Source organism: Myotis myotis, unplaced genomic scaffold (genome assembly GCF_014108235.1).
Source record: "Myotis myotis isolate mMyoMyo1 unplaced genomic scaffold, mMyoMyo1.p scaffold_m19_p_1, whole genome shotgun sequence".
Taxonomy (NCBI): Eukaryota; Metazoa; Chordata; class Mammalia; order Chiroptera; family Vespertilionidae; genus Myotis; species Myotis myotis.
Genome location: NW_023416313.1, coordinates 96,342,093 through 96,366,785, shown reverse-complemented (window position 1 = coordinate 96,366,785; position 24,693 = coordinate 96,342,093). Strand labels below are relative to the sequence as shown.

The 24,693-nt window shown below is 41.4% G+C and overlaps 2 protein-coding genes across 3 annotated transcripts in view; one reads left to right on the top strand and one right to left on the bottom strand.

The window, feature by feature from the left end:
- Positions 1 to 24,693, top strand: part of PLXDC2 (plexin domain containing 2) — a 412,799-nt gene that overhangs the window by 237,690 nt on the left and 150,416 nt on the right. The gene's annotated exons all lie outside the window — the stretch shown is intronic.
- Positions 15,686 to 16,302, bottom strand: LOC118674154 (dynein light chain 1, cytoplasmic-like). The gene has a single exon (XM_036345519.1). It carries the CDS (start codon positions 16,237 to 16,239, stop codon positions 15,970 to 15,972), a length of 270 nt encoding a protein of 89 aa, XP_036201412.1. The 5' UTR covers positions 16,240 to 16,302; the 3' UTR covers positions 15,686 to 15,969.

Here is a 24,693-nt window from a genome sequence, read left to right as displayed (position 1 = left end):
GATTTTCAAAAATTCCCCGGGTTATGCTTGATAAAGGGACAAAGCACATTCTAAGAAAAAGAGTGTCTTTATGTAACATCTGGTCAGTGGAGGCTCTGTAGTAAAAACGAACTTATAAAAATCTTTCTACTTACACCTGTTACACATGGAGAAAGCAATGAGAGGTGTTAGGCAGAAGTTCAACTACAGCTGCCTAGAAACCATAAAACAGCGGTTCTCAACCTGTGGGTCACGACCCCTTTGGGGGTCGAACGACCCTTTCACAGGGGTTGCCTAAGACCATCGGAAAACACATATAAAATTACATATTGTTTTGTGATTAATCACTATGCTTTAATTATGTTCAATTTGTAACAATGAAATTGGGGGTCACCACAGCATGAGGAACTGTATTAAAGGGTCATGGCATTAGGAAGGTTGAGAACCACTGCCATAAAAGGAAAAAAGTCACTGCTCATCCCTAGACAGCTGACCTAATTACTTTCTTGTAATAGTCTGCTTGACAGGTCAAGATTTAGACGACATGCACCGGGTTGTTCTTACAAGGCTCAGTGTCACCTCTGTTTTGTGTCTGTCTCCCAGAGTCTTTCACTGGGGACATGTATTTGTTTTCATTTTGTTGTGGTTTGGCAGCATTTAAAGATAATTTGTGCCTGATGTCTTTCATTAACTTTTCCCCAAAACTATTCTCTATGCTATAATATAGCCTATCCCTCCTACCCTGTTCCTCTTTATATTTCCTTTAAAGATTATTCTTTTTTAAAATTTTTATTTAATATATTGGAATTACATTGGTTAATAAACTTATATAGACTTTGTGTGTACAGTTCTATGATACATCATCTGTATATCGCATTGTGTGTTCACCACCTAAAGTCAAATCCCCTTTCATCATCATATATATGCCCCTCTTTGCCCTTTAGTACCTCTCGCCCTAAACCCTCCCTTTCTTTCTGGTAATCACCATACTGTTATCTGTGTCTATGAGTTTTTATTTGTTTGCTAGTCTTGTTTCATTTGTAGCTTTCAGTCTTATATCCCACATATGAGTGTATCATAGGGTTCTTGACTTTTCCATCTGACATTTCATTTAGCATAATTTCTTGAGATGCATACATGTTGTCACAAATGGCATTATTTCATCTTTTCTTATGGCTGAGTAGTATTCCATTATCTATACTAATAAAAGGGTAATATGCTAATTAGACCAGGAGACCTTCCAGATGTCCTTCTGTACAATAAAGGCATGGTGGTGGGGCCAAGGCAGAGGTGGTTAGGGGTGATCAGGCCGGCAGGGGAGGGAAGGTGAGAGTGATCAGGCCAGTAGCAGAGGGCAGTTGGGGGAGAGCAGGCCAGTAGGGAGGGGCAGTTGGGGACGAGCAGGCCAGCATGGGGGACAGATGGGGGCAAGCAGGCTGGCAGGGGGGACAGCAGGCTGGCAGGGGGGGCAGCTGGAGGTAAGCAGGCTGGCAAGACAGGGCAGTTGGGGGCAAGCAGGCCAGCAGGGGGGGCAGTTGGGGGTAATCAGGCTAGCAGGCAGAGTGGTTAGGGGTGATCAGGCAGGCAGGCAGATGAGCGGTTAGGAGCCAGTGGTCCCAGATTGCAAGAGGGATACCAGATTGGAGAGGGTGCAGGCCAGGCTGAGGGACACGCCCACCCTCATGCATGAATTTCATGTACCGGGCTACTAGTTTATTCATAAAGGTATATATACCCTTATGTTCATTGCAGCATTATTCACGGTAGCCAAATCATGAAAACAATCAAATTGTGGTTTTTTTTTTAAGTGAGTCTGAATATAATTGCTAGTATTTCCCTAATGCTCACCATAGATTGACAATCTCCTCTCAGCTTGTTTGAAATGTAAATTTGGGGCTAGCCTTTTCAAATTAACATTATAGGCATATGCTATGTGAATAAGATCTCAAAGGGGGCATAGAAAACTTTTTTAATTTTCCCCTTCAATAGTAGGATTTAATAAGACAGTATCTGTCACAACCATCTCATTCAAACAATCCATTCTTGGAATGAATAACATTTGTAGTAGCTCCTTCAAAAATCAAGCCTGCATCATACCACAACAGTTAACTTCAGAGAAGTGATGTAAATGGCAGCCTGAGTAACTGCTGTAACTTACACTTGGCTTATATTAAAGTAAATGTCTTTTCTAAAATTAAAGTCTTCTGTGTGAGAGTCTTTTGTGTCTTAAATATAAGACAAAGAATGTATAAATTTTTTTTTTCAAATTTTAAAGGTTAAAGAATAAATTCATAAATAAGAAGGAGCTTTCATAAGTCCCCAGTCTTGGAAAGGCAGAATTAAAAATAAAAATGTCAAAAATACCATTCTGGAGGCTTTGATTTTGTGATATCAATCTAGTTTAGGTTGTTCGTTAAAGTGCACGTGGCCCATTATTTCCTAGGAGTAAAGTTTGCTTCCTCTAAGCCTACAAGGGCCTGCACAGACCCAGAATTTTAAATGGGAACCACATTTAGGTTTGTAGACTCCACCCAAACGCCCATGTTTTGGCTTGAAGAAGAGGTCTTCATATGTGCTGTCCAGCTTGAAGATATTGAGTATCTATCTGCAACTCAGAGAATATTGAAGATAATTCATTAACACTGAACACTTTGGATGAAAATGCGTAGCTTACTGAACAGCTTAAAAATTTTTCAAGTTGTGTTTGTCATTTTCATATAGTAAAGTACAATTCATTATGCTCATTCCATTTGCCTTGCACTGAGAGTATCTTCAAGCCAAAAAATACCAATGATGCTCAGTGAGACATTTGTTTGTTGAGCTACGTACGCAAAACACTGAGTGATCTTACAGCCCCTGGCACCTGCTAACCTTAAGTGATTTTTCTTCCTCCAGTAGATGAAGTTTAAGCATTTAGACCTTGACATTTGGCAGTTGGACACATTATTCCTGATGAAGAGACACTTGGTAGTAATGAAAAAATAATTTCTTAATTTAATGAAGTAGATAATTTAAAATCAGGGGCAATATATTTACAGTTTGTTTAAAAAGAAAAAAAATAGGCTGCATTTAGGAGTCATGTTTCTGTTAGTGGACTATGGCCTCCATAGCCTGCATTTATTTCATTAGAATCTTTTTATTACTGATTTCCCTGCTACTTCTGACATCCTAGAAGTGTCCCAGTGTTTTAATCAAGCACATGCTGGTTATGGTATTTGGTCACACCACCTGCCTGTGCCTTAACCTGAATGCTAATGAAATACATCTTAGCCTGTATAGAATGAAATAAATACATATATAAATTCTCATAATATAGGCTTTAAAAATAACTATACCTTTTTTCCATAAAATCAAAATTACCTAAACAGAAATGGATCAAAAAGTGAAAATTTAAATACTTTATGGTACTAGGGACTGAGGTGGCCTGGAGGTATTTCAAATATACTTTAACTCTGTTTCTCACAAATGGTTCTAAGTGAATGAGATATATTTCTGGGTTGAAGAGAAGTATTGAAGTTCAACATTGTAGTGAACATATTGTTAGTACTAGAGTACATTATCCACGAGGAACAATGCTAGGCACTATTGATGAGACATATCAAAAGGCATGGTCTCTGTTTCCAAGAGAGGTAGAGATATATAATATACCTGTACAGGTGTACTGTGGTATATCTACAGTAGTCCATTCATATCTGCCAGCAGATAGACAGCAGAGTGTATTGGTTAAAGGTGCAAACTGTACAGTAATATGGCCGTGGTTCAAACCCTGCCTCTGCAATTAATAGTTTTGTGCTTCTTTTCCGTATTTTTCTTATATATAAATTGAGTATTTCAGTAGCAGCTAACATAAAAATTGTTGTGAGAATTAAATGCTACAATACATATAATGTGCATAGAATAGTCCTCAGCAAATGCTAAGCTCTCAATAAACGTTAAATAACTTTTATATTTGCTAAAGAATATATCTTTTTCACAATTTAAGGATATTACTACAGCATATAATTTCCCCAAAAATTATATTTGATCTTGTTTAAAGAACATAGCTGCTGGATTTTGGGACACAAATGAAGTCATAACTAGTCCAGCATGTCCTCCCACAGTGGGCAATTCAGTACTTAGGCAAAACCATAAATAATACATGTCATGGACCTTCAGAATTACTCACAAATAAGCAAAAGAGGAAATGTTACAATAGTTAGGTTCAAAGGTTTGCTGCTAAATTCACACACACACACACACACACACACACACACACACGCCACACATTGTAAAGACATCACCAAAAGCTTTGGGAGCCCAGGTTTTAAGAAACAAAAACAACAATTAATTTCTACTACATGCATCGTGAATGAGCTTATGGAATAGCAGCATTTGATTTGAAGCCAGAATAGGGTTTGGGTAGGCTGAGAATCTGGGGAAGGGCATTTCCGGCAGAGGAAGTAGAAGCGCAGGTAAAATGTTTACAGCCATGTGGAGAGTGGTGAGTGGTCCAGTGACTTGTGCGTGAGGCAAATGGAGATATTTCCTAAATGATTAGGTCAAGTAGATAGCTTAGAGGCATTGTAAGTAAATCCTTGAAAGAGAAGGTTGAACTTTAGTAACCAGTAAGGTGGAATCATTGGAAGTTGTATGGATAGAAAGGAGGATCCAGGCTGAAAAGCTGAGCTGCTGGAAAGCAACACTCTTGTCTGGTTCCAAAAGAATGGGACCAAAATTGGGCCAAGACAGAAGACTAGAAAGGAGGGGACTGAGAGGGCTGATAGTTAATTGACACATCTCTTACACAAGGTAGTTCATTAAGAGTGGAAGAGAGCCCACCAAGAGTAATCATTAATTGATTTAAGAACCACAGGATAACAACACTCATGCATTTGGTTAGAGCAGTGGTCGGCAAACTCATTAGTCAACAGAGCCAAATATCAACAGTACAACAATTGAAATGTCCTTTGAGAGCCAAATTTTTTAAACTTAAACTATATAGGTAGCTACATTGTTATTAACTTAATTAGGGTACTCCTAAGTTGGCTTTTGCTAAAAACGTCCTCAATCTGATTGAGGTACGTTTGCTGAGGTCGACCCCTTCCAACTCTCCCATCCGCACTCATCTTGTATACTTGTTTCGTCTGTCTTTTGTCGCCCGCATGCGATTTGCGGATGCGACTAGCACTAACCACTGCACATGAGACTGCTGACTGACTGGCTCACTCAACTCATGCATGAATCGCGCGCACCTCCCCTGCGCTGTGTATCCCGTGGTCCGCCTGTGCCGCGTCTCCCGTCGCCCGACACCCCCCACTTCTTCTAACGCCACTTCTTCAAAATAGACTCGCCCAGGCCGAAAACCGACTTCTGCACACGGGCCACGATGTTTCAATTGCACCGTCCGTGTGCACCCGCGTGTGGTATTTTGTGGAAGAGCCACACTCAAGGGGCCAAAGAGCCGCGGTTTGCCGACCACTGGGTGAGAGCCTCACCTTTGTTTTCACGTGGGCTCCATCTTGCTTTGGTAAAGGTACAAATCAGCAATGACTCCTCATTCCATTGTGTGTGTTTTTTCAAGACCTTTTTGCAGTTGGGTAAAGAAGAGAGAAAAGCCCAGGTTCCCTTGGCTGACACCCCCTGGTAAACCCTGGGGCTTGGGCAGTAGCATCGCCCTTGGCACAGCTGAGTGTCAGGGAGGTTGGCTCACCACAAAGGAAGCTGAGCCTTCACCACTGGGTAAGCCAGGCGACCTAAGTGCTGGGTGCCCGGTGCCCACAGACGGAGATGGTACACCAGTCCTACACCACTTTTTTGGAAGAGAGCGGTAGAATCAAAGAGTCAGAAGAGAAAGAAAAAAAGTCCAAGTGTTTTCTAAGGGAGTACCAGGATATGTTTTGAAAGATCAAGCATGATTGCCACCAAAATCAAGTAACAGAAACTATCTTCCATAGAAATGAAGGAAAAGGCAAAGCTGACATCATTCTTAGATTTACTAACAAGATCTGAAATGACAACAGAGGCTTAGGAGGCCATAAAATCTAAGCAAGAAGCAGCCTGGTCATGAGCAGGATTAATGAGTCCAAGGAAGGAAAACCATGGCTGGAGATGGGTTGTGTAGTTCTACTTCCATGCCCTGCTGACATGCAGTTTATATATTTAACCTTGCTTTGCCACCTATATATGTTCTTGCTGGTTCGCCCTCCCTTATTTTGTGTTATGTGAATCTAATGTCTAAGCTACAATTAATGCTTTAAATTGAGTCATTTATTGGGAAGTAAAATCAAATTTGGAGAAAATTCTAAAATTTTGAAATAGTAGAGTTTTCCTCTGTGTAATATATGAGGATATTCCATAAACATTGTATATATGCTGCATATTGACGACAAAATGGCTTTGATATAAACTATCTTTACTTAGCTATTTTATTGAAATTCCCAGAAAATAATTACAACACATATCCTAAAAGGTAATGCTTTGCCACATGTTAATGTTAGTTAAAAAACAACAACATTGCCGAAACCGGTTTGGCTCAGTGGATGGAGCGTCGGCCTGCGGACTGAGAGGTCCCAGGTTCGATTCCGGTCAAGGGCATATACCTTGGTTGCGGGCACATCCCCAGTAGGAGATGTGCAGGAGGCAGCTGATCGATGTTTCTCTCTCATCGATGTTTCTAACTCTCTATCCCTCTCCCTTCCTCTCTGTAAAAAATCAATAAAATATATTTAAAAAAAAAACAAAAAAACATTATTTTAAAGCATATTAAGAGTAGCATGAGTATGTTGTCCCATTTGTAAAATTTCTAATATTAAGGATTTTTTTTTAGAATATCCAATCAAATGTTGAATGAGTAAAAGTTCAGACATGGTATCCTGAAATAATAGATAATAAATCATTGTATTACCTGGGTTGCACACAGGATGAATATAACTTTGACCTTGGCCATTGTCAGATACCCCATGATTTAAGAACTCGATATGCAGATATATTCAGTCTAGAACTCTGGGGATCCCAATGTGAACCTCAATGGCAATGCTGACTTCAACACCCCATTCCTCCTCATCATGGTGCACTCCTCCCACTGTGTTCTCAGCTCCATGAACTAAGCCCCACCCACTACTTTATTCAGACCTGAAATCTTGCTGTCATTCTTGATTTCTCTCTTCTTACCAAATTCTTGTCACTTCTAATAATTACCAAGTCTTGAAAAATTGCACTTTTTTAAAAAATATATTTTATTGATTTTTTACAGAGAGGAAGGGAGAGAGATAGAGAGTTAGAAACATCGATCAGCTGCCTCCTGCACATCTCCTACTGGGGATGTGCCCGCAACCCAGGTACATGCCCTTGTCCGGAATCGAACCTGGGACCCTTCAGTCCGCAAGCCGACGCTCTATCCACTGAGCCAAACCAGTTTCGGCGAAAAATTGCACTTTTGACTCTTTTCCACATACTGTCTTTGTGTCTTCACCTTTACCCTCCCTCCTAGATAACTCTTGTAGTCGCCTAAGTTATTGTGATTCTTCTAATCTTGGCCCTCCAAACTTTTCTCCATATGACAAAATAATTTTTTAAACTGAGGTTTGTTTTTCTCCTTCAGCATTCATTCCATGAAATAACAGCTATTCATTTCTCCAACTTTATCTCTTACTAGTGGCCTGGTGCATGGATTCATGCACATTGAAAGGAAATTAATTAGAAGAAAGATTTGTGTGGTAATTATGTCACTGCAAGAAATTGCATGTCAAAATAGTATATATAATATAGCATTATAAAATTAAAACACGTGTGTGATTGGCACCAGTGAGAGCTTTATATGTATTGTGCCTGCGTGAGTCAATGTTTATTTTTAAATTGCCAGTGCACGTCATATGTACTGGCTGGTCAGACAGATGGACAGTTGGTCATTTAGCCATATATATATATATATATATATATATATATATAGAGAGAGAGAGAGAGAGAGAGAGAGAGAGAGAGAGAGAGAGAGAGATTGAATATCCCTCCTGTACCAAGTTTAAGCAATTTAAAAACCTTTGGGTTCCAATAACCCAAACCCCTTTTCTCAGGCCTTTCTAACTGCTCCTCCTCAGATTCCGTACCTTCAGTATCCCTGCAGATCCTTCAGATCTTAGCTTGATGCATTTCTTCATAAAAAAAAGCCCCATAAGCCCAAGACTCTGTCAGGTGTTGCTCCAATGTAATATCTAGCACCTGTCCTTGCTTCCTGCTGTGGAGTATCTATTCCTCTGTGCTGCAGCCCCTGCCTTCTGTGTCCTCCACTTCCCTCTAAGTTTCTGAGAGTATGGATGTCAGCCCAGCACCTGGGCCAGTACCTGTCATAGTAAAGGCAGTTAATAAATATTTGTTGGCTAAATACATAGATGAATTTCATAGCTTCAACCACAGCCTTAGACAAATATTTTACTAATACTATGTCCATGTCATAATTTCTTCTATTCTCATAATGTATAAACCTGAAATTATAACTGCATTACTGAAACAAATAAATCTAGGGATAGCATGGTTGCTTATTGCATTCAGCTGCCCTTGATAGAAAAACTTCATGAATAAAAGGAAATTGCCATCATATTTATTTTGATTGTCTTCTTCCTTCCTATTTTTATATTACACTATAATTTAGGGGCATGTATGAAAATATCAATAAATTATAGGATGTGAGTCTGTACTGATTGTTTGAGTATATGTCTCTTTTCTAACAATGTGCGTAGGCAAATTTGATTTTCATTGAGGTTTCATCACCCTCGCTAAGCTGCTTATGAGCTTTAGTCCCCTCACCACTGGTGCTCACAGTCATGAAGGTGTCAGTCTGTGGCTGTCCACATGTGAACTCCCAAGTGCAGGAGCGTTTATTGCTCAGTTAGGGAAATAAACCAGTATTAATTTAAAAAAATACATTTATCTCATAAATGGGTTATTGCAAAACAAAATCTTTAAGACATATATGGGGAAACAAACAAAAAACTTTGCTTTTAAATTCAGGTGAGCCCACCTAGTGTGGCTTCCATGGTTGAGTGTCAACCTAGGAACCGTAGGTCACCAGTTTGATTCCTGTCAGGGCACATGCCTGGGTTGGGGACTCAGTCCCCAGTAGGGGCCATGCAGGAGGCAGTTGATGGATGAAGTTTCTTTCTCATCAATATTTCTCTATATATAAACCTCCCCCATCCTTTCTCTCTAAAAATCAATAGAAACATTTTAAATTCAGGTGAAACCATTTTGTAAGTAGTAGCTCATTCTGCTTGTTTTTCACATTATCTGGAAACAGTATAAGTGGCTAAAACAGAAATTTATATTCTGTTCTATACGGAGAAAATGTGGCTATACATAGAGAATGCATAGAGAAAACCCAGGAACAGAGCAAGTAATTACAGAATATTTTTCCAGCTATTAAATCTGTAAATGGCATCTACATCTGTTAATGAAGTAACCATTGGATTTTTAGCTGAAGAAAAGGAATATAATATGTGCCTTGATGAAAACAATTTTGATATAGATTAAAATTTTGGAGATAATCATCCTTAGCATTAGGTTGTTCCAGTTACAATACACAGAAATTTTCAGAATTATTTCTTTAATTCTGCCATATCCTAAGACACAGACAGTAAGCAGTTCTCTCAAGGTTACACAGAGAGGTTCAGCTAAGATAAAAAATAGCATGGGTTTGATTTTCTATCCAGTCTTAGACCAGAGACTTCACTTCATTTCTGTCAAGGATTGTGTCCTCAAAATGATTCCTGGAAGAAATTCTCTGACTGAAAGTGATAGAGGGTTTGAGCAGCCTTACAACTGAGATTTCTTATCTGCCCCCATCAAAGTACAGTAGCATGGATTCCATAGGAAGTTGTGGAGACTGTGATGTTATTTATAGGGATCATTATCATCTCTAGCTTTTAATTCCCTTCCTCTCCCTTCTCTTTTCTTTCCATCTGAGAAAGGAATATTTGTGTTACTGTGATGCCAGGGTAACAATAGGATGTCTGAAGTTTTATTCATCAGATATTTGGATATTCTAGGGGGAAAATACCTTAATATTAGAAATCTGTAAAAATGTGATATCATAATACTCATGATGGTGTGTTTTTTAGGTATGCTTTTTCAACTAATATTAACATGTGGTGAACCTTTAAGTTATATTGTGTGGTGAAATTATTTTCTGGGGTCTTCAATGAAATAGCAAAATAATGATACTTTAATATCAATGTGCAACATGTATATAATATTATGGAATAGTCATATATAATATGCACATAAAATCTACAACTTTAGAATTTTGGGAACTTTCTCTAACTTTGTTTTTATTGTGCTAATAAATGACATTTATTCAAGAAGCATATGCTGAGTATCAACTACAAGTAACTGCTAGGTACTGTGACGGTAAGAGAGGGTGCCATCCCTCTAGAACAATGCTGTGCAATATACAGCAATGTAGTCCATGAATGTAAGCATGTCTGTAATTTAAATTTTTCTAGTAATACCAAAAATGAAAAAAACAAGCAAAATTAATTTAATAATATATTTATTTAATCAAATATATCCAATATATTAGCATTTAAACATATAATTAAAGTTTAATTATATAACTATTCTAGAGGCCCAGTACACAAAAATTTGTGCAATCAGGGGGAGGGGAGGGGTCCCTCAACCAGGCCTGTGCCCTCTCGCAGTCTGGGACCCCTCAGGGGATGACCACCTGCTGGCTTAGGCCCGCTCCCCAGGGGATTGGGCCTAAGATGGCAATCAGACATCCCTCTGGCAGCCTGGCAGCCCTAGGGAGATGTCCACTTGCCAGCGGGGAGCAGGCCTAAACTGCAGTCGGACATCCTTAGCGCTGCTGAGGAGGCAGGAGAGGCTCCCACCACCACTGCTGTACTGGCAGCCATCAGCCTGGCTTGTGGCTGAGCAGAGCTCCTCCCATGTGAGAGCGCCCTGACCACCAGAGGGCAGCTCCTGCATTGAGCGTCTGTCCCCTGGTGGTCAGTGTGTGTCATAGTGACCAGTCATTCCCAGTCTTTCTGCTGTTAGGGTCAGTTTGCATATTACCCTTTTACTATATAGGATAGAGGCCTGGTGCATGGGTGGGGGCCGGCTGGTTTGCGCTGAAGGGTGTCCCGGATCAGGGTGGGAGTCCCGCTTGGGTTCCTGGCCAGCCTGGATGAGGGGATGATGGCTGTTTGCATCTGGTCGCACCCCCTTCAGGGTGGTGGTCCCCACTGGGGTGCCTGGCCAGTCTGAGTGAGGGGCTGAGGGCTGTTTTCAGGCAGGCGGGTGACTGAAGCTCCCAACCTCTCCTTTTTTTCTTTTATTTTTATTCTGGGATTTATTTACCTTCTATGGCTGTCACTGGAGCTAAGAGCCGTTTTTAGCCCTGAGGCTCTGCTCCAGCTCTAAGACCTCGGCTGCTGAAAGCAGGTATCTGGGTTTGTTTAGATTCTATAATTGAAACACTGTTTCAGCTCCAGCTCCGAGGCCGGCTGGCTGAAAGCAGGTTTCTGGGGATTGTTTAGCTTCTATAATTGCAACATTGTTTCTTAGACTGCAGCTCAGAGGCCAGCAGCCGCAGGCAGGGAACCTTGGCTTCCTCCATCACTGGAGCAAGCAAGCCTCCTGTTCGCTTCAGCTGCCTGGTGCATGGGTGGGGGCCGGCTGGTTTGCCCTGAAGGGTGTCCCAGATCAGGGAGGGGGTCCCGCTTGGGTGCCTGGCCAGCCAGGGTGAGGGGCTGATGGCTGTTTTTGAGGTGCCTGGCCAGCCTGGATGAAGGGCTGATGACTGTTTTCAGGCTGCCCGCACCCCCTTTAGGGGGGGTCCCCACTGGGATGCCTGGCCAGCCTGGATGAGGGGCTGATGGCTATTTTCAGGCTGTCCACACCCCCTTCAGGGTGGAGGTCCCCACTGGGGTACCTGGCCAGCCTGGATGTGGGGCTGATGGCTGTTTTCAGGCTGCCCACACCCCCTTCAGGGTGGGGGTCCCCACTGGGGTGACTGTCCAGCCTGGATGAGGGACTTAAGGCTGTTTTCAGGCTGGCCCCACCCTGTTTATTGTGGGCATCCCCACTGGGGTGCCTGGCCAGTCTGGATGAGGGGCTGAGGGCTGTTTTCAGGCAGGCCAAACCTGCAACTGAAGCTCCCAGTCTCTCCTTTTTTCTTTTCCTTTTTTTTTATTCTGGGATTTATTTACCTTCTGCAATTGAAACTTTGTTGCGGCTCCAGCTCCGAGGCTGGCTGGCTGAAAGCAGGTATCTGTGGTTTGTTTAACTTCTATAATTGCAACATTGTTGCATCTGGAGCTCAGAGTCTGGCCGAGGCAGGCGGGGAACCTTGGCTTCCTCCATCGCTGGGGCAACCAAGCCTCATATTCGCTTCAGCTGAGTGGCTGCCAGCTGCCATCTTCGTTGGCAGTTAATTTGCATATCACCCAGATTAGCCAATGGGAAGGGTAGCGGAGGTACAGTTAATTACCATTTTCATCTATTATTAGATAGGATTTACTTCAGTCTTCAATATTCCATGTGTATTTTATGTATAAAGTGTATCTCAGTTCAGACTATCCACATTTCATGTGCTCAAACGTCACATTGTGGCTCATCCTACCACATTATACAGTGCAGTTATACAGGCTTAAAATTTATTAGATGCAGTAAGTTCAGTGGGATTAATATGTTCCTGGAGGTATTTACAGAGTGTATGGAAATACAAAGGAACAATTAACTTACTTGAATAAAGGGGAAAATGATTAATAAAACCTGTTCTAATGGAGCAGATCTGTGAACTATCCAGAAATATGAGAAAGCATACCAGGAATAGGGAGTGGAACAAACAGGACTAAGTAGATATCTTCCAGATTTCAAGCAATTTGGTGATTATTAGAGTGTTAAATGAGGAGGAGATGTGTCAAAAGATGTGCACGGAAAGTAGATTGAATATATTATTACTAAAAATCCTTCTGTGTTCTTCTGAGCGTGTGGATATTATCTGGCATGCAATCTAATGTCACTGGATTGTTTTACGCAGAGGAGTTTTGAGATGTGCTTTAAATTTTGAATAGAAAATCCTGGTGGAAGTGTAGAGTGGATTGAAGCTGGGTGATGCTTAAAGGAGAGGATAGTTAAGAGGTCCTGCTTTGGCCGAAGGGATGTTCATGAAGATTAGTTGACTTATAATAAAAGGTTGTATGGTCAAATAAGTTTATATAATACTGGGTTAAATACAGATACATTTATCTCCTCTAATATTTTTCAATATCTATGTTGTTAATGTTTATTGAAATTCATTAGGGGTATATGGTATATAGCTTTTTCCAATTAACTTGTCAATTGGACTCTTGTCCAGGACTACCTTGCAGAACAAGTATTTTTTAGAGTACTTGGCAAATGCTGATTTAGGAAAAGTCTTAGCTGGAATAAAAGGAGGACACTGTGTGAAAATTCAAAGAACTTTCCACTCTCTTTCTTGTCCTAATTAGGATCTTAATTGTAGGCCAAAAAAAAAAATCATTTCATCTACATTTCAATTTGAATAAATGACTCTTCCTCTTCTTTTTCTTTCTTTCTTTTTTGACCAGGACTAGAGAAATAAATTTGGAGAATTGTAGATAACAATCTCTCCATGGAAGGAAATAAAAGTAAAGGGAAATATCAGGGTAAAAAGGAAGTCAAAAAAAGAAAAGAAATGAGAAGAAAGGAGAGGGGAGGGGAAGGATTCAAAAGAGGAAAGAGAAGGGACAGAATGTGTTGGGAAAGTTTGGGGAAGGGACAAGAAAGGAGAGGAAGATTATATATATATATATATATATATATATATATATATATATATATATATGGGAGAGAGTCACTTCTATTTAAATGACTGGCAGAAGAAAAGAGCAAATGGAGTGAGGGGACAGGGAAGGAGAAGAGGGAGGTCAGTGCCTAATCTTAAGGGAGCTGGCTAGTTTCATGACAAAGAGAGTGGCCAACAGAACCAGATGCAAAAGGGAATCAAGCAGGAGAAATCTTCATGCCTTGAGGGCTCCAGCTTACATCCTATAAGAATTATTTAATTAAAGGCTAATTATTTATTTTATGTGTTTGATAATTGGGACTTTTGTCTAACCTTGAAACTTAAAAGTTCATGAGTATTTATAAATATACTAGAGGCGCAGTGCATGAAATTTGTGTACTCTGTGGGGGTCCCTCAGCCCGGCCTGCAGCATCTTGCAGTCTGGGAACCCTCAGGGGATGTCCGACTGCCATGGAGGCCAGAGAGTCTCCTGCCACTACCGCTGCGCTCACCAGCTGTGAGCCCAGCTTCTGGCTGAGCTGTGCTCCTCTTGTGGGAGTGCACTGACCACCAGGGGGCAGCTCCTGCATTGAGGGTCTGCCCCCTGGTGGTCAGTGTGCATCATAGCGACTGATTGTTCCATCGTTTGGTCGATTTGCATATTAGCCTTTTATACCTGTGGGATCAGGCCAGAACTGGTTCTCTGACATCCCCCTCGGGGCCCTGTATTGTGAGAGGGCACAGGCCAGGCCAAGGGACCCCATTGGTGCATGATTGGGGCCAGGGAGGGACGCAGGAGGTTGGCCAGCTGGGAAGGGACTATGGGAGGGCTCCAGGGCATGTCTGGCCCATCTTTCTCAGTCCTGATTGGCTGGACCCCAGCAGCAAACTAACCTACTGGTTGAAGCATCTGCCCCCTCATGGTAAATATATGTATTGGGGAAGGGAATCAAGAAAAAGTGTTAATTGATGAATATAAAGTCATTACAGGTATTTGACAAACAATGTGCTCACCTAATGGTAGAATCTGACTATTTGTTTTATACCTGAAAAAAAGCAAAATGAATTCACTTTTTAGGTTTATCTGAATGAGATTTTTAGAACTCTTCTTCAGGTTTTCCATTTGTCTGGTTTTTGGACCTATATCGTCATTTCATTTCTATCTGTTAATCTGCAGATTACTCTCTTGTTGAGCCTTAGGAATAGAATTCTGATGGGCCCATTGAGAGAGATCAGAGCTTCAGATTGATCCAGGAGCAGTTGTCTCCTGTGAATCAGTAATTTAGAGTTGAGAGCATTTTTCACAGCCAAAGTTAAGTGACATCTTATTTCACCAAGAAATAGGTCATTTGAATCAGGAGACACTGAGAGTGTGCTTAAGGTAATTGCATGGAGCAGGTGGTCTGCACCACTAGTGCTAACTTGGATGAAAGAGAGATAATAGTCTGAAAACAACCCATCATGTTGAGTTCTGGAGGAAAAAATGAAAAAATTGAATAATTGGTTTTGAAGTGAATACCAATATTCTGTCACCCCTCAGTTATTTTCCATGGCAGATTAAAGATACAATTACTGCTTTAACCTCATTTTTGTAGGAAAATTGAGAGCAGTGCCTTTTTCTCATTTATTTAATTTACTAGAGGCCCTGTGCATGGACTCGTGCACCAGTCCCTCAGCCTGGCCTATGTCCTCTTGTGGCCAATCCTGTACACCAGGCTTCTAGTATGCATATAAGATCTTTGATTAATCTTTTCCCGCCCTCCCGCCTCCACCCTTGCCTCTGAGATTCATCAGTCTGTTCCATGTTTCCATGCCTGTGGTTTCCGCTCCTGCATTGAGTGTCTGCCCCCTGGTGGTCAGTGCATGTCATAGCTACCAGCTGGTCAGCTGGTTGGCCAGCCACTTAGGCTTTTATATATATAGATTCTTCCCCCCTCCCCCCCCCCCCCGGCAAATTTTATTTTGGGAAAGGAATGGATTTTGAGGAGAAAAAACATGGGGCAGAGAGGTATGGAATAGAAAATAAATACAAATGTAAGCTTCTTTGCTAATTGTTTTATAACCACAACAAATGAATAGAGCAAATACCCTGTACAAAACAACACAATAAAGGTTCAAGATCAAGGTGTTCCTTTAGGCAAGGCTAAAGATTTCAGTCTCTGATATTTGGAATTTAGGCTGAAATCCTTATTTTTGGATGGATCACTGGGTGTGTAGTACAGTCCATGCTTTTAACCCGATTTGAACAGAAGAATGGCCACCTGGCCCAGGTAGAAATAGATGAAGTGTTTGGTTTCATGTGTCACGTAACTACCGAAGTTCCTTCCCACGATGCAGTGCCAGGTGGGGTTGTACTTCTTGTCAAACTCCTTCTTAATATGGGCCGCAATGCCCTTTTCTATGTTATATTTCTCCAACGCCTGAGTAGCACATTCCACCGAGTCCTGTTGCATCTCCTCCGACATATCAGCATTTTTGATCACCGCCTTTCGGTCGCACATGGTTACAGTGGAGCAGTGGCTGGACGACTGCAACAGTCTCCTGGGGGAGGGGCTGGCAAGGCTCAGACCCAGCTAGAGAGACCATCGCTATTGAAGCCGTGGTGCATCTCTCTATATATAGATTCTTTAAAAAATCTTGTCCCAATTATATCTTTTGGATTTAGCATGATTCTATCTGTTTTTACTTATGAAATTATTTTTTTGAACTTAAGTTCATGACTGAATAGAAAAATGCCGACTCTAAAGCCAGCACCCAGAAATTATCATTGTTAATATTTTGTAGGATATTCTTCCAGCCACAGGAAAGGGATCTTGAAATACATTCTGTTTTAGAAATTGTTGTTTTTGATCTAATTATGTTATGACCATTTTCTTGTGTCATTAATATTAATTTGTAAAACTAATACCAGCATGGTAGTCCATCATTTTGATGAACCATAATTAAATATTCTTTACTGAAATTTTATTTAAAATTAAGAATTGGAAGTTTAAGTACTTTTCTTTCTAATCTATTTCCTACAGACCATCAAAAGAATGTTTCAAGATTTGTTTTTCATTATTGTTTTTATTTAGTGTTTCTTTGTTTAGCAATAAGATGTAAAATGATAGTCTATGAATAGCAAAACAAGGGGAAAAAGTGGTGAGTTGTTTCAGAGAGGGCCTCAGAACCATAAAAATAAAAAAAACATGCTTTTTTCACAAACTTGCCTCTCACTTAAAGAGATCTGATGGGAACGTTCTGGAAGGATAAAATCTAGTTACGGTTGATTGAGGGAGTGATTATGTTGCTAAGATGATTCTCTTAATTATGTTTGATAGGAATTATATAATTTGTCTTATTATTTTGTTTTACCTAACCTTTTCAATTATAATATTTTTAAATTAAAATAGTTTCTGTATAATAGGTAACACAGCATAACTGTGGCAATAAGCCTTAAAATATAAAATCAACATGTAAATATTTCTCATATCACCTGTTCAAAAAATTACTTAATTGAAAACATGAGTCTGACAGTTTATTCTCTCATTTCTTGTCACTGGAAATAAATATATAATATGGGCACAATGAGTCAGAGAATCTCATGCTAGCAAATGCTGACTATCCATGGAAACATTCCCAGTTGTGGAAAACCATAAGTAGCAGGGGAGGAAAGTGTTGAAGGATTTCTGGTTAAACCAGTGATTCACACAGAGAAAATCTGATACTTTTGTTTCTCACTGAGACCAAGATACCGAATGCTTAGTCTGCATGTAGGAGTTTGTAATAAAGTTTTTATAAATTGGAAAGTCCACTTGTGTGTACATTTGTAATTGCATATGCACATGGGGGCAGGTGTGTTAGTGAAAGGAATAGTAGGTTTCCATAGCAATGTTAACAAAAAAATCCGTAACATGGAGGTGATAGGATATGAACAATTTCTTCCTCCAAGGTAAAGGGCGGCAGCACAATAAACATTTTGTAGGTATCAGCCAAGTGCAGACATGTCGTGTAATTCAGAAAACACTCACTTAATTCAGAGTTGACTGTAGCTCATTTGCGCAGGATGTGTTATTACTATTCTTCTTCTCCCCTCCCCCTACTCTGTAATTTAAGGTGAAATTTCCTTGGCCTCCAGAGTAATTCATAACCGCTTAGCAATACAGGTGACAGAAAAGGCTAGGCGAGTTTTTTCACTTAAGTAACTTTGCCAATAATTTGACACATTTTATGTTTTGATTTGTGGTTTAATCTGTTGATTTCAAAAATATTCATCACCATGTAAAGTCCATCATAGGGAATACAGTCAACAATACTGTGATAACTCTTTGCAGTGTTACATGGCTACTAGACTTACTGGGGGGACCACTTCGTATCCTAGCTAATAATAGACAAACATGGTAATTAACCATAGCTCTGACATGCTTCCCATTGGCTAATCAGGGCGATATGCAAATTAACTGCCAACCAAGATAGCCGCCAGCAGCCAGGCAGCTGAAGCAAACAGGAGGCTTGCTTGCTCCAGTGATAGACGAAGCCAAGGTTCCTGCCTGCCGCTGCCGGCCTCTGAGCTGCACTCTAAGAAACAATGTTGCAATTATAGAAGTTAAACAAAACCCAGAAACCTGCTTTTGGCCAGCCGGGCTTCAGCCAGCAGGATCGCAACAGTGTTTCAATTATAGAACCCAAACAAACCCAGATCCCTGCTTTCAGCAGCCACGGTCTCAGAGCTGCAGCCGGGCCCCAGAGCTAAAGCTGTCTCTCAGCTCCAGTGACAGCCATAGAAGGTAAATAAATCCCAGAATTAAAAAAAAAAGAAAAAAAAGGAGAAGTTGGGCACTTCAGTCGCCCGCCAGCCTGAAAACGGCCCTCAGCCACTCAGCCAGACTGGCCAGGCACCCCGGTGGGGACCCCCACCCTAAAGGGGGTGTGACCAGCTGCAAACAGCCATCATCCCCTCATCCAGGCTGGCGAGGCACCCCAATGGGGACCCCCGCCCTGCAGCAACAAGATGGCGGCTAATTTGCATACTGAAGGCGGGTGGCAGCAGTCTGGGACCCAGATCCATGACCTGGCAGGTGGGGGCAGCGCTTGAGGCTGTCCGCGGTCTGGGACCCGGATCCGTGACCTGGCGGGTGGGGGGCAGCGCTTGAAGCTGTCCATGGGACCAAGACACGGATCTATGACCCTGCCGGGGTGGGGGGTGCCTTTGGTCAGCGTTCAAGATCAAGAACCCAGAGGTGGAGGAATTCCATCCTCTCAGTGAAACAGTGGGATAATTGGGGCGACTGTAGAGGAGGAATGTGCACTTTGGGTGCCAGCACCCATGTGCGAAGGCTGCCCTGACTGAGCCTCGCTTGCTTGGGGCCTAGCGCACTCCTGCCGGGCAGCGAGTGATAGGACGTGCTTTTCCAAATTAATGAGAGAAAACGTTGATTCTCCTGCTGCCCACTAAGGTGGAAAGTGAAGTGGGGAGACATGTGGGGAGTGAGCGAGGTTCCCTGTCTGGGAGTTCCAAATCTGCTTTTGGTTTCTTTCACTGCTGACTAGAGATATACAAGGTGTCCCCCCAAAATGTATACACACTTTGAATACCTACTAATTCCAATGGTTTTAAACATAAGAAAGAAACAACACTGGAGCTGTTATCTGTTAAAAGTGTGGGCACAAACCAGTAGTTGGACATTCCCTGAGGGGTCTCAGATTGGAGAGGGTGAAGGCCAGACTGAGGGGCCCTTACCCTGCCCTCCCCCCCCACTCCAGTGCACGAATTTCGTGCACCGGGCTACTAGTATTATATAAATGTCTAACCCCTATGCTATACACCTGAAACTAATATAATATTGAGTGTCAACTGTAATTTAAAAAAATAAAAATTAAAAAATATATATTCATCACCAGAACACAGTTTTGCTGGGCACTTTTCTAAACTGAGATAAAAATTGCAGGTGAAGTATCAGCAGCACAAATTACATCCACAAGAGCTAAAAGGAAAAGTACCTAAAGCAAGTTATTTGTGTTGGCAGTTACATGATGATCACCGTATTAACTTGTATGTTGCCCTCACTTGCTAGCATAGTGATTTAGTTTGAACTTTAAGGCATTCATTTACCAGAAACTGCAAATTATATATTTTTTTTTTCAAATTATATTTTTTAGAAAAATTTTCTGCAGAGTGATGAAAATAAGTCACAAGGAAAAATTGTGAGATAACATATTAATGGCATATAGTTTAGTGACATGGGGACTGCTAAAAATGGTGTGTGGGGATAACATAACCTGTTAAAGATTTGAAAGGATGGAGTAACGTTTGTCTACTCATCCACACTCTTCCCAAGCATGTGGTGGCTCTCAGTTTAGTGAAGACAGGTCAGAAACTTAGTGTTAATTCGGAGTCAAAAAAGGGAAAATGGAATTATAAGCCTAATTAAAACAAACCCCTGTCAACCTTTGCCAGTTGTTTTATTCCTTAGATTAAACTCCAGGGGAATCAACTGCCAGGATTAATCCTTTCCTTCCCAGCCTCTTGAGTTTCCCCACTTTCTTCTCTTCAGCTTTCATGCATTTCTTATCTCTCACATCGTGAAAATGTTTGTTTCACTCAATTTCCTTCTTTGGTTACCATGCTATTTCTCGTTAATGTTCTCACTCTGCTTTGTAGGCTTGTCATTACTGAAACTGAACTGCGGAAGTGGTGCCCAACACCTCCACAAATCTAAGGGCCTGACCAACCTCCATTCTCCTTGACCTTTGTATAGCATTACCCTCTGCTGATTATCTCCTCCTCATGAAACATTTGCTTCTACTGAATTCCTTTCTAAGAGAGCCTTCTCTGTCTCATTGTAATGACTGCTCATCTGTCACGCTGTGTACATAGCATGCCCCAAGATGTGACCCTGAGCTTCTCATCTTTCCTTTGTATAGTTCAGAGGTTTTTGGTCCCTCCATACCCAAATCCACCTTCTACATTCCAAATGGTTATTTCACCTAAATATCATCCCAGATATAGTTATTATGGAGAATTCAGTGCTTCCTGAAGTGTAGTACTTTTGGGTAATTATCATCACCTCTCTGAGAATGATTGAACTCTCTTTTCCTACTTTCCTACTTCTCTCGGTAGCACAGCCCTTATCCCAAGATATGGTCATTATTCCTACAATCCTTTAACCCATAAATCTAATCATATTTTTTAGGTTAAGTGGGATACACATCTATGTTATTCCATTGCCGTCAAGGAATGATTTCTGGAGATATTTTGGAGATAATTTTTGCTGATGAATTAGTAAAGGGTCTGAGAAAAGCAGAAAAGTCAAGGGTGGTTTTAAGGATTTTGCTTTGTGCAACTGAGTGACTTAGGACACTGGGAAAGAACAGGAATGGGGTTAGATTCCATCTTAAGTGTGTTAAGTTTGAGATTCCTGTAAAGCAGTGGTTCTCAACCTTCTGGCCCTTTAAATACAGTTCCTCATGTTGTGACCCAACCATAAAATTATTTCCGTTGCTACTTCATAACTGTAATGTTGCTACTGTTATGAATCGTAATGTAAACATCTGATATGCAGGATGGTCTTAGGCGACCCCTGTGAAAGGGCCGTTCGACCGCCAAAGGGTCTCGACCCACAGGTTGAGAACCGCTGCTGTAAAGCATTCAAATGGAGATGCTAAATAAGCATTTAAGATTTTTGAGTTCAGAGTTCAGAGAAGCAGGTGTTGAAGATAAAAACTTAAGAGTGATTCATCTTTAAAGGCACAGGACAGGGTGAGAGAGCCTTGGAACTGAGTGTAGGCAGCCAGAAAAGTGGGCTTAGCCAGGGGTGGGCAAACTTTTTGACTCGAGGGCCACAATGGGTTCTTAAACTGGACCGGAGGGCCGGAACAAAAGCATGGATGGAGTGTTTGTGTGAACTAATATAAATTCAAAGTAAACATCATTACATAAAAGGGTACAGTTTTTTTTTTTTTTTAGTTTTATTCATTTCAAATGGGCCGGATCCGGCCCGCGGGCCGTAGTTTGCCCACGGCTGGTAAGACTCAGCCCTGGATCATACCAATATGCAAGGCAAGATGGAAGGGGTATGCTTTGAAAGAGACTGAGAAACAGCAATTAACAAGGTGGGAAGAAAACTGAGAGGGTATTTTCAAGAAGAGGATATTCAAAGATATTCAAGAAGAGGATAATCAACTATGTGGAATGCTCCCGAGGGTCTGAGTGTCAGGGCCAGCTCATCCCTTACCTACAGGTGGCCCAGTGCCTGGGACCCATGAGGCCTGTAGGGCCCCACAAAATGTTTTAATTTTCACTTATTTTCAAATCTGAAGAAAAAATAATGTAAGAACAATGACTATATAAGAATGAATCCAGCCTGGATTATATTTATCTTTGTAACAATGCAATCATAAATGATAATTTTAAATACTTTTTTACTAAAGAAAGAAAGGGCTGTGGGCGGTCTTAGCATAGCCCTGCTGAGCATTAGATAGGCCATGTGGGTGTCTCTGCTCATCTTGATAAGAACAGCTTTGGAGGAGACCTGGGAACAGACAGCTGATAGGTGTGGATTCAGGAAAGAGTGGGAGAGGAAATCGAATGTGGACACCAGAGACCGACAGCATTTTAAACAAACCTTTAAATGAATTTCGTTCATGGGTGCAGGGAAATAGGATCATAGTGGGAAGAGATGTGCAGGCAAAGGAAGTTTTTGTTTTATATTATATGATCTGAAGCCAAAATGAGAGAGAGAGAAAGAGGGAGAGAGAGAGAGAGAGAGAGAGAGAGAGAGAGAGAGAGAGAGAGAGAGAGAGAGAGACTGGGAAAACTAGGAACACATATGTTATAGGAGATATAATTGAAGGAGCAGAGCCCTTCAGGGTACAAGGGCGTGGGATCGTCCCTGTGGGAAGAGTTGGCCTTTGATGGGAGGCATTTCTCCCTGATGCTTTTGCCTCCACAGTGAAATAGAAGGTCAAGTCACTGGCTGAGAGTGAGGAGGTCTGAGAGCGTGTGGGAAATTTTAGGAGAGGACAAAACAAGCAGTAGTCACATCATCTAGGGAAATGTAATAAGATTAGTGAGGCAGAGAGAATGTAAGAAAATTAAAAATGTTGACAGCAGTAGTTATCTCTGGATAGTAGAATCAATTTTTTAATTTTTGTTTTCAGAGTTTTACATTAAAGTACTTTGGCTGCTTTAAAAAGCTATTAAAAATAATAGTAGAAAAAAAAACACCCAACAGCCTTCCTACCCCTTATTTCTTGGCTTTGTTCCTGTTTTCTTATAGGACTTTTTTCCTGGACCAACTCCAGTTCCTTGTTACAATTTTCCTAAAACTTAATCTCCAGGGTATGATGATATCTTGTCATATATAGTGTTATGTCATTTTAACTGCTTTCTGTATGAATATATTGTTTTCCTAATGAATTTACCAACTCTTTATTGCCAAAAACTAAGTTCCATGTAGGATTCATGCATCATTGTTCACAAATATCGTAGATGTCCATCTTCTTTGCTGATGCGTGGGTTTTCTCTCGCCTCTTTTACTTTGGCAGAGCCTGCTCTGTCCTTGCAGGCCATGAAATCCTCAAGCTGTTCTTAATCAGAAACTGCTTCATCCCCTTTCGTCCAAATGCATCTCAGTTTTGATGAAGCCATAAGGTCTAAGGATGAACAAGGAGGAGGTGAGATAGAACTCTGCTCTCATGTTCTCCCTCTCCTTCCTCACCTTCTTTCCCACAGTACTCCTCAAAGGGTCCCAGTGATATATGGATTATAGAAAAGATATGGGACTTAATCTTCTGTGTCAAAAATCAATTCTCAGTTCTGAACGCGGTGGGTGATAAGTTGCTTGAGAGTTCAAATAGAGAAGCCAGACACACCTTCAGGGGAAACCAAACGATGGAAGAGGTTGTATAGGAAAGATGATAACTCATTAGAGAGAAAGGTCTAGTGGGAATTGATGAAAGTAAAAGCCATGTGATGTTTTTCCTCCCTCCCCATGGATTCTCCCTGGAGAAGTCTGAGGGGGAAGGCTGTAAGGTAGCCTGCAACCAAGGACAAAAGGCAGAAGTGATAGGTGGCAACAATGTGCATTGTTCCCGTTGTTCAGTAGCTGCCAGGACAGCCCAGCCTGAGTTATCTCCTCAATGACCTCTCCTGCGGGGACAAGGTGAATCCAGCAGAAAATGTCTGTGTGCTTACCACAGAGGGTTATATATGGGGAGATGGGTAAGTGGCAGGGGGCGTCACCCCGAGAGTGCATCACTGGGGTCTGAAGGGCAGTGTTAGAGAGCCCCAGGGAAGGGGGTGGCAGTGTCTGAAGAACCCATAAATTCACCTCAGGTATTCTGGTATCTGCCATGCCATCATGCTTGTCCAACGAGACAGAGAGAGAGAGAGAGAGCTAATTTTTAAAAGGCCTCTCCTTTCCCCTTGTTTCCTTCTGCTGACCATAAAGGAGTCAAAGAGCCAGGAAGAAGAAGAAGGTGGGGTAAAAGGACAGACCACCTCTGCTCCAGGTCCTTGAGCCCTAGATTCAGTCTAGGCCCATAGAGTGGGGATTACCTTTAATTGGGCTTTAAACCAGGAGAAGCAGGAATCTTCATTTCTTAATTCTGCACTCTAATACCTAAAAAAATAATACTACTCCTTAATACCTGAGATGAAATGACATGTTCCTGAGATGTCATCAAGGGTGAGGGAAGAGATCCAATAGGTTCTTTGAAGACCGTGGTGGGAAACAAAATAAATCTGCATCCTCTGGGGTCAGCCTGTCTATTCAGTGAGTGAAAACAACAGTGATGGCGAGAGAAACAGTAATCATCATAGTAACGGCGGTGATAGACACCATTCACAGGGTGCTGACAGGGTGTTAGTTATTATATCAGGGACTTCAGGTGTATTATCTCTACCCTTGACTGCAAACCAGCAGTATGGTTGTCCTATCTCCAATATGCACAGAAGGAAACTGAGGCTCATGGAG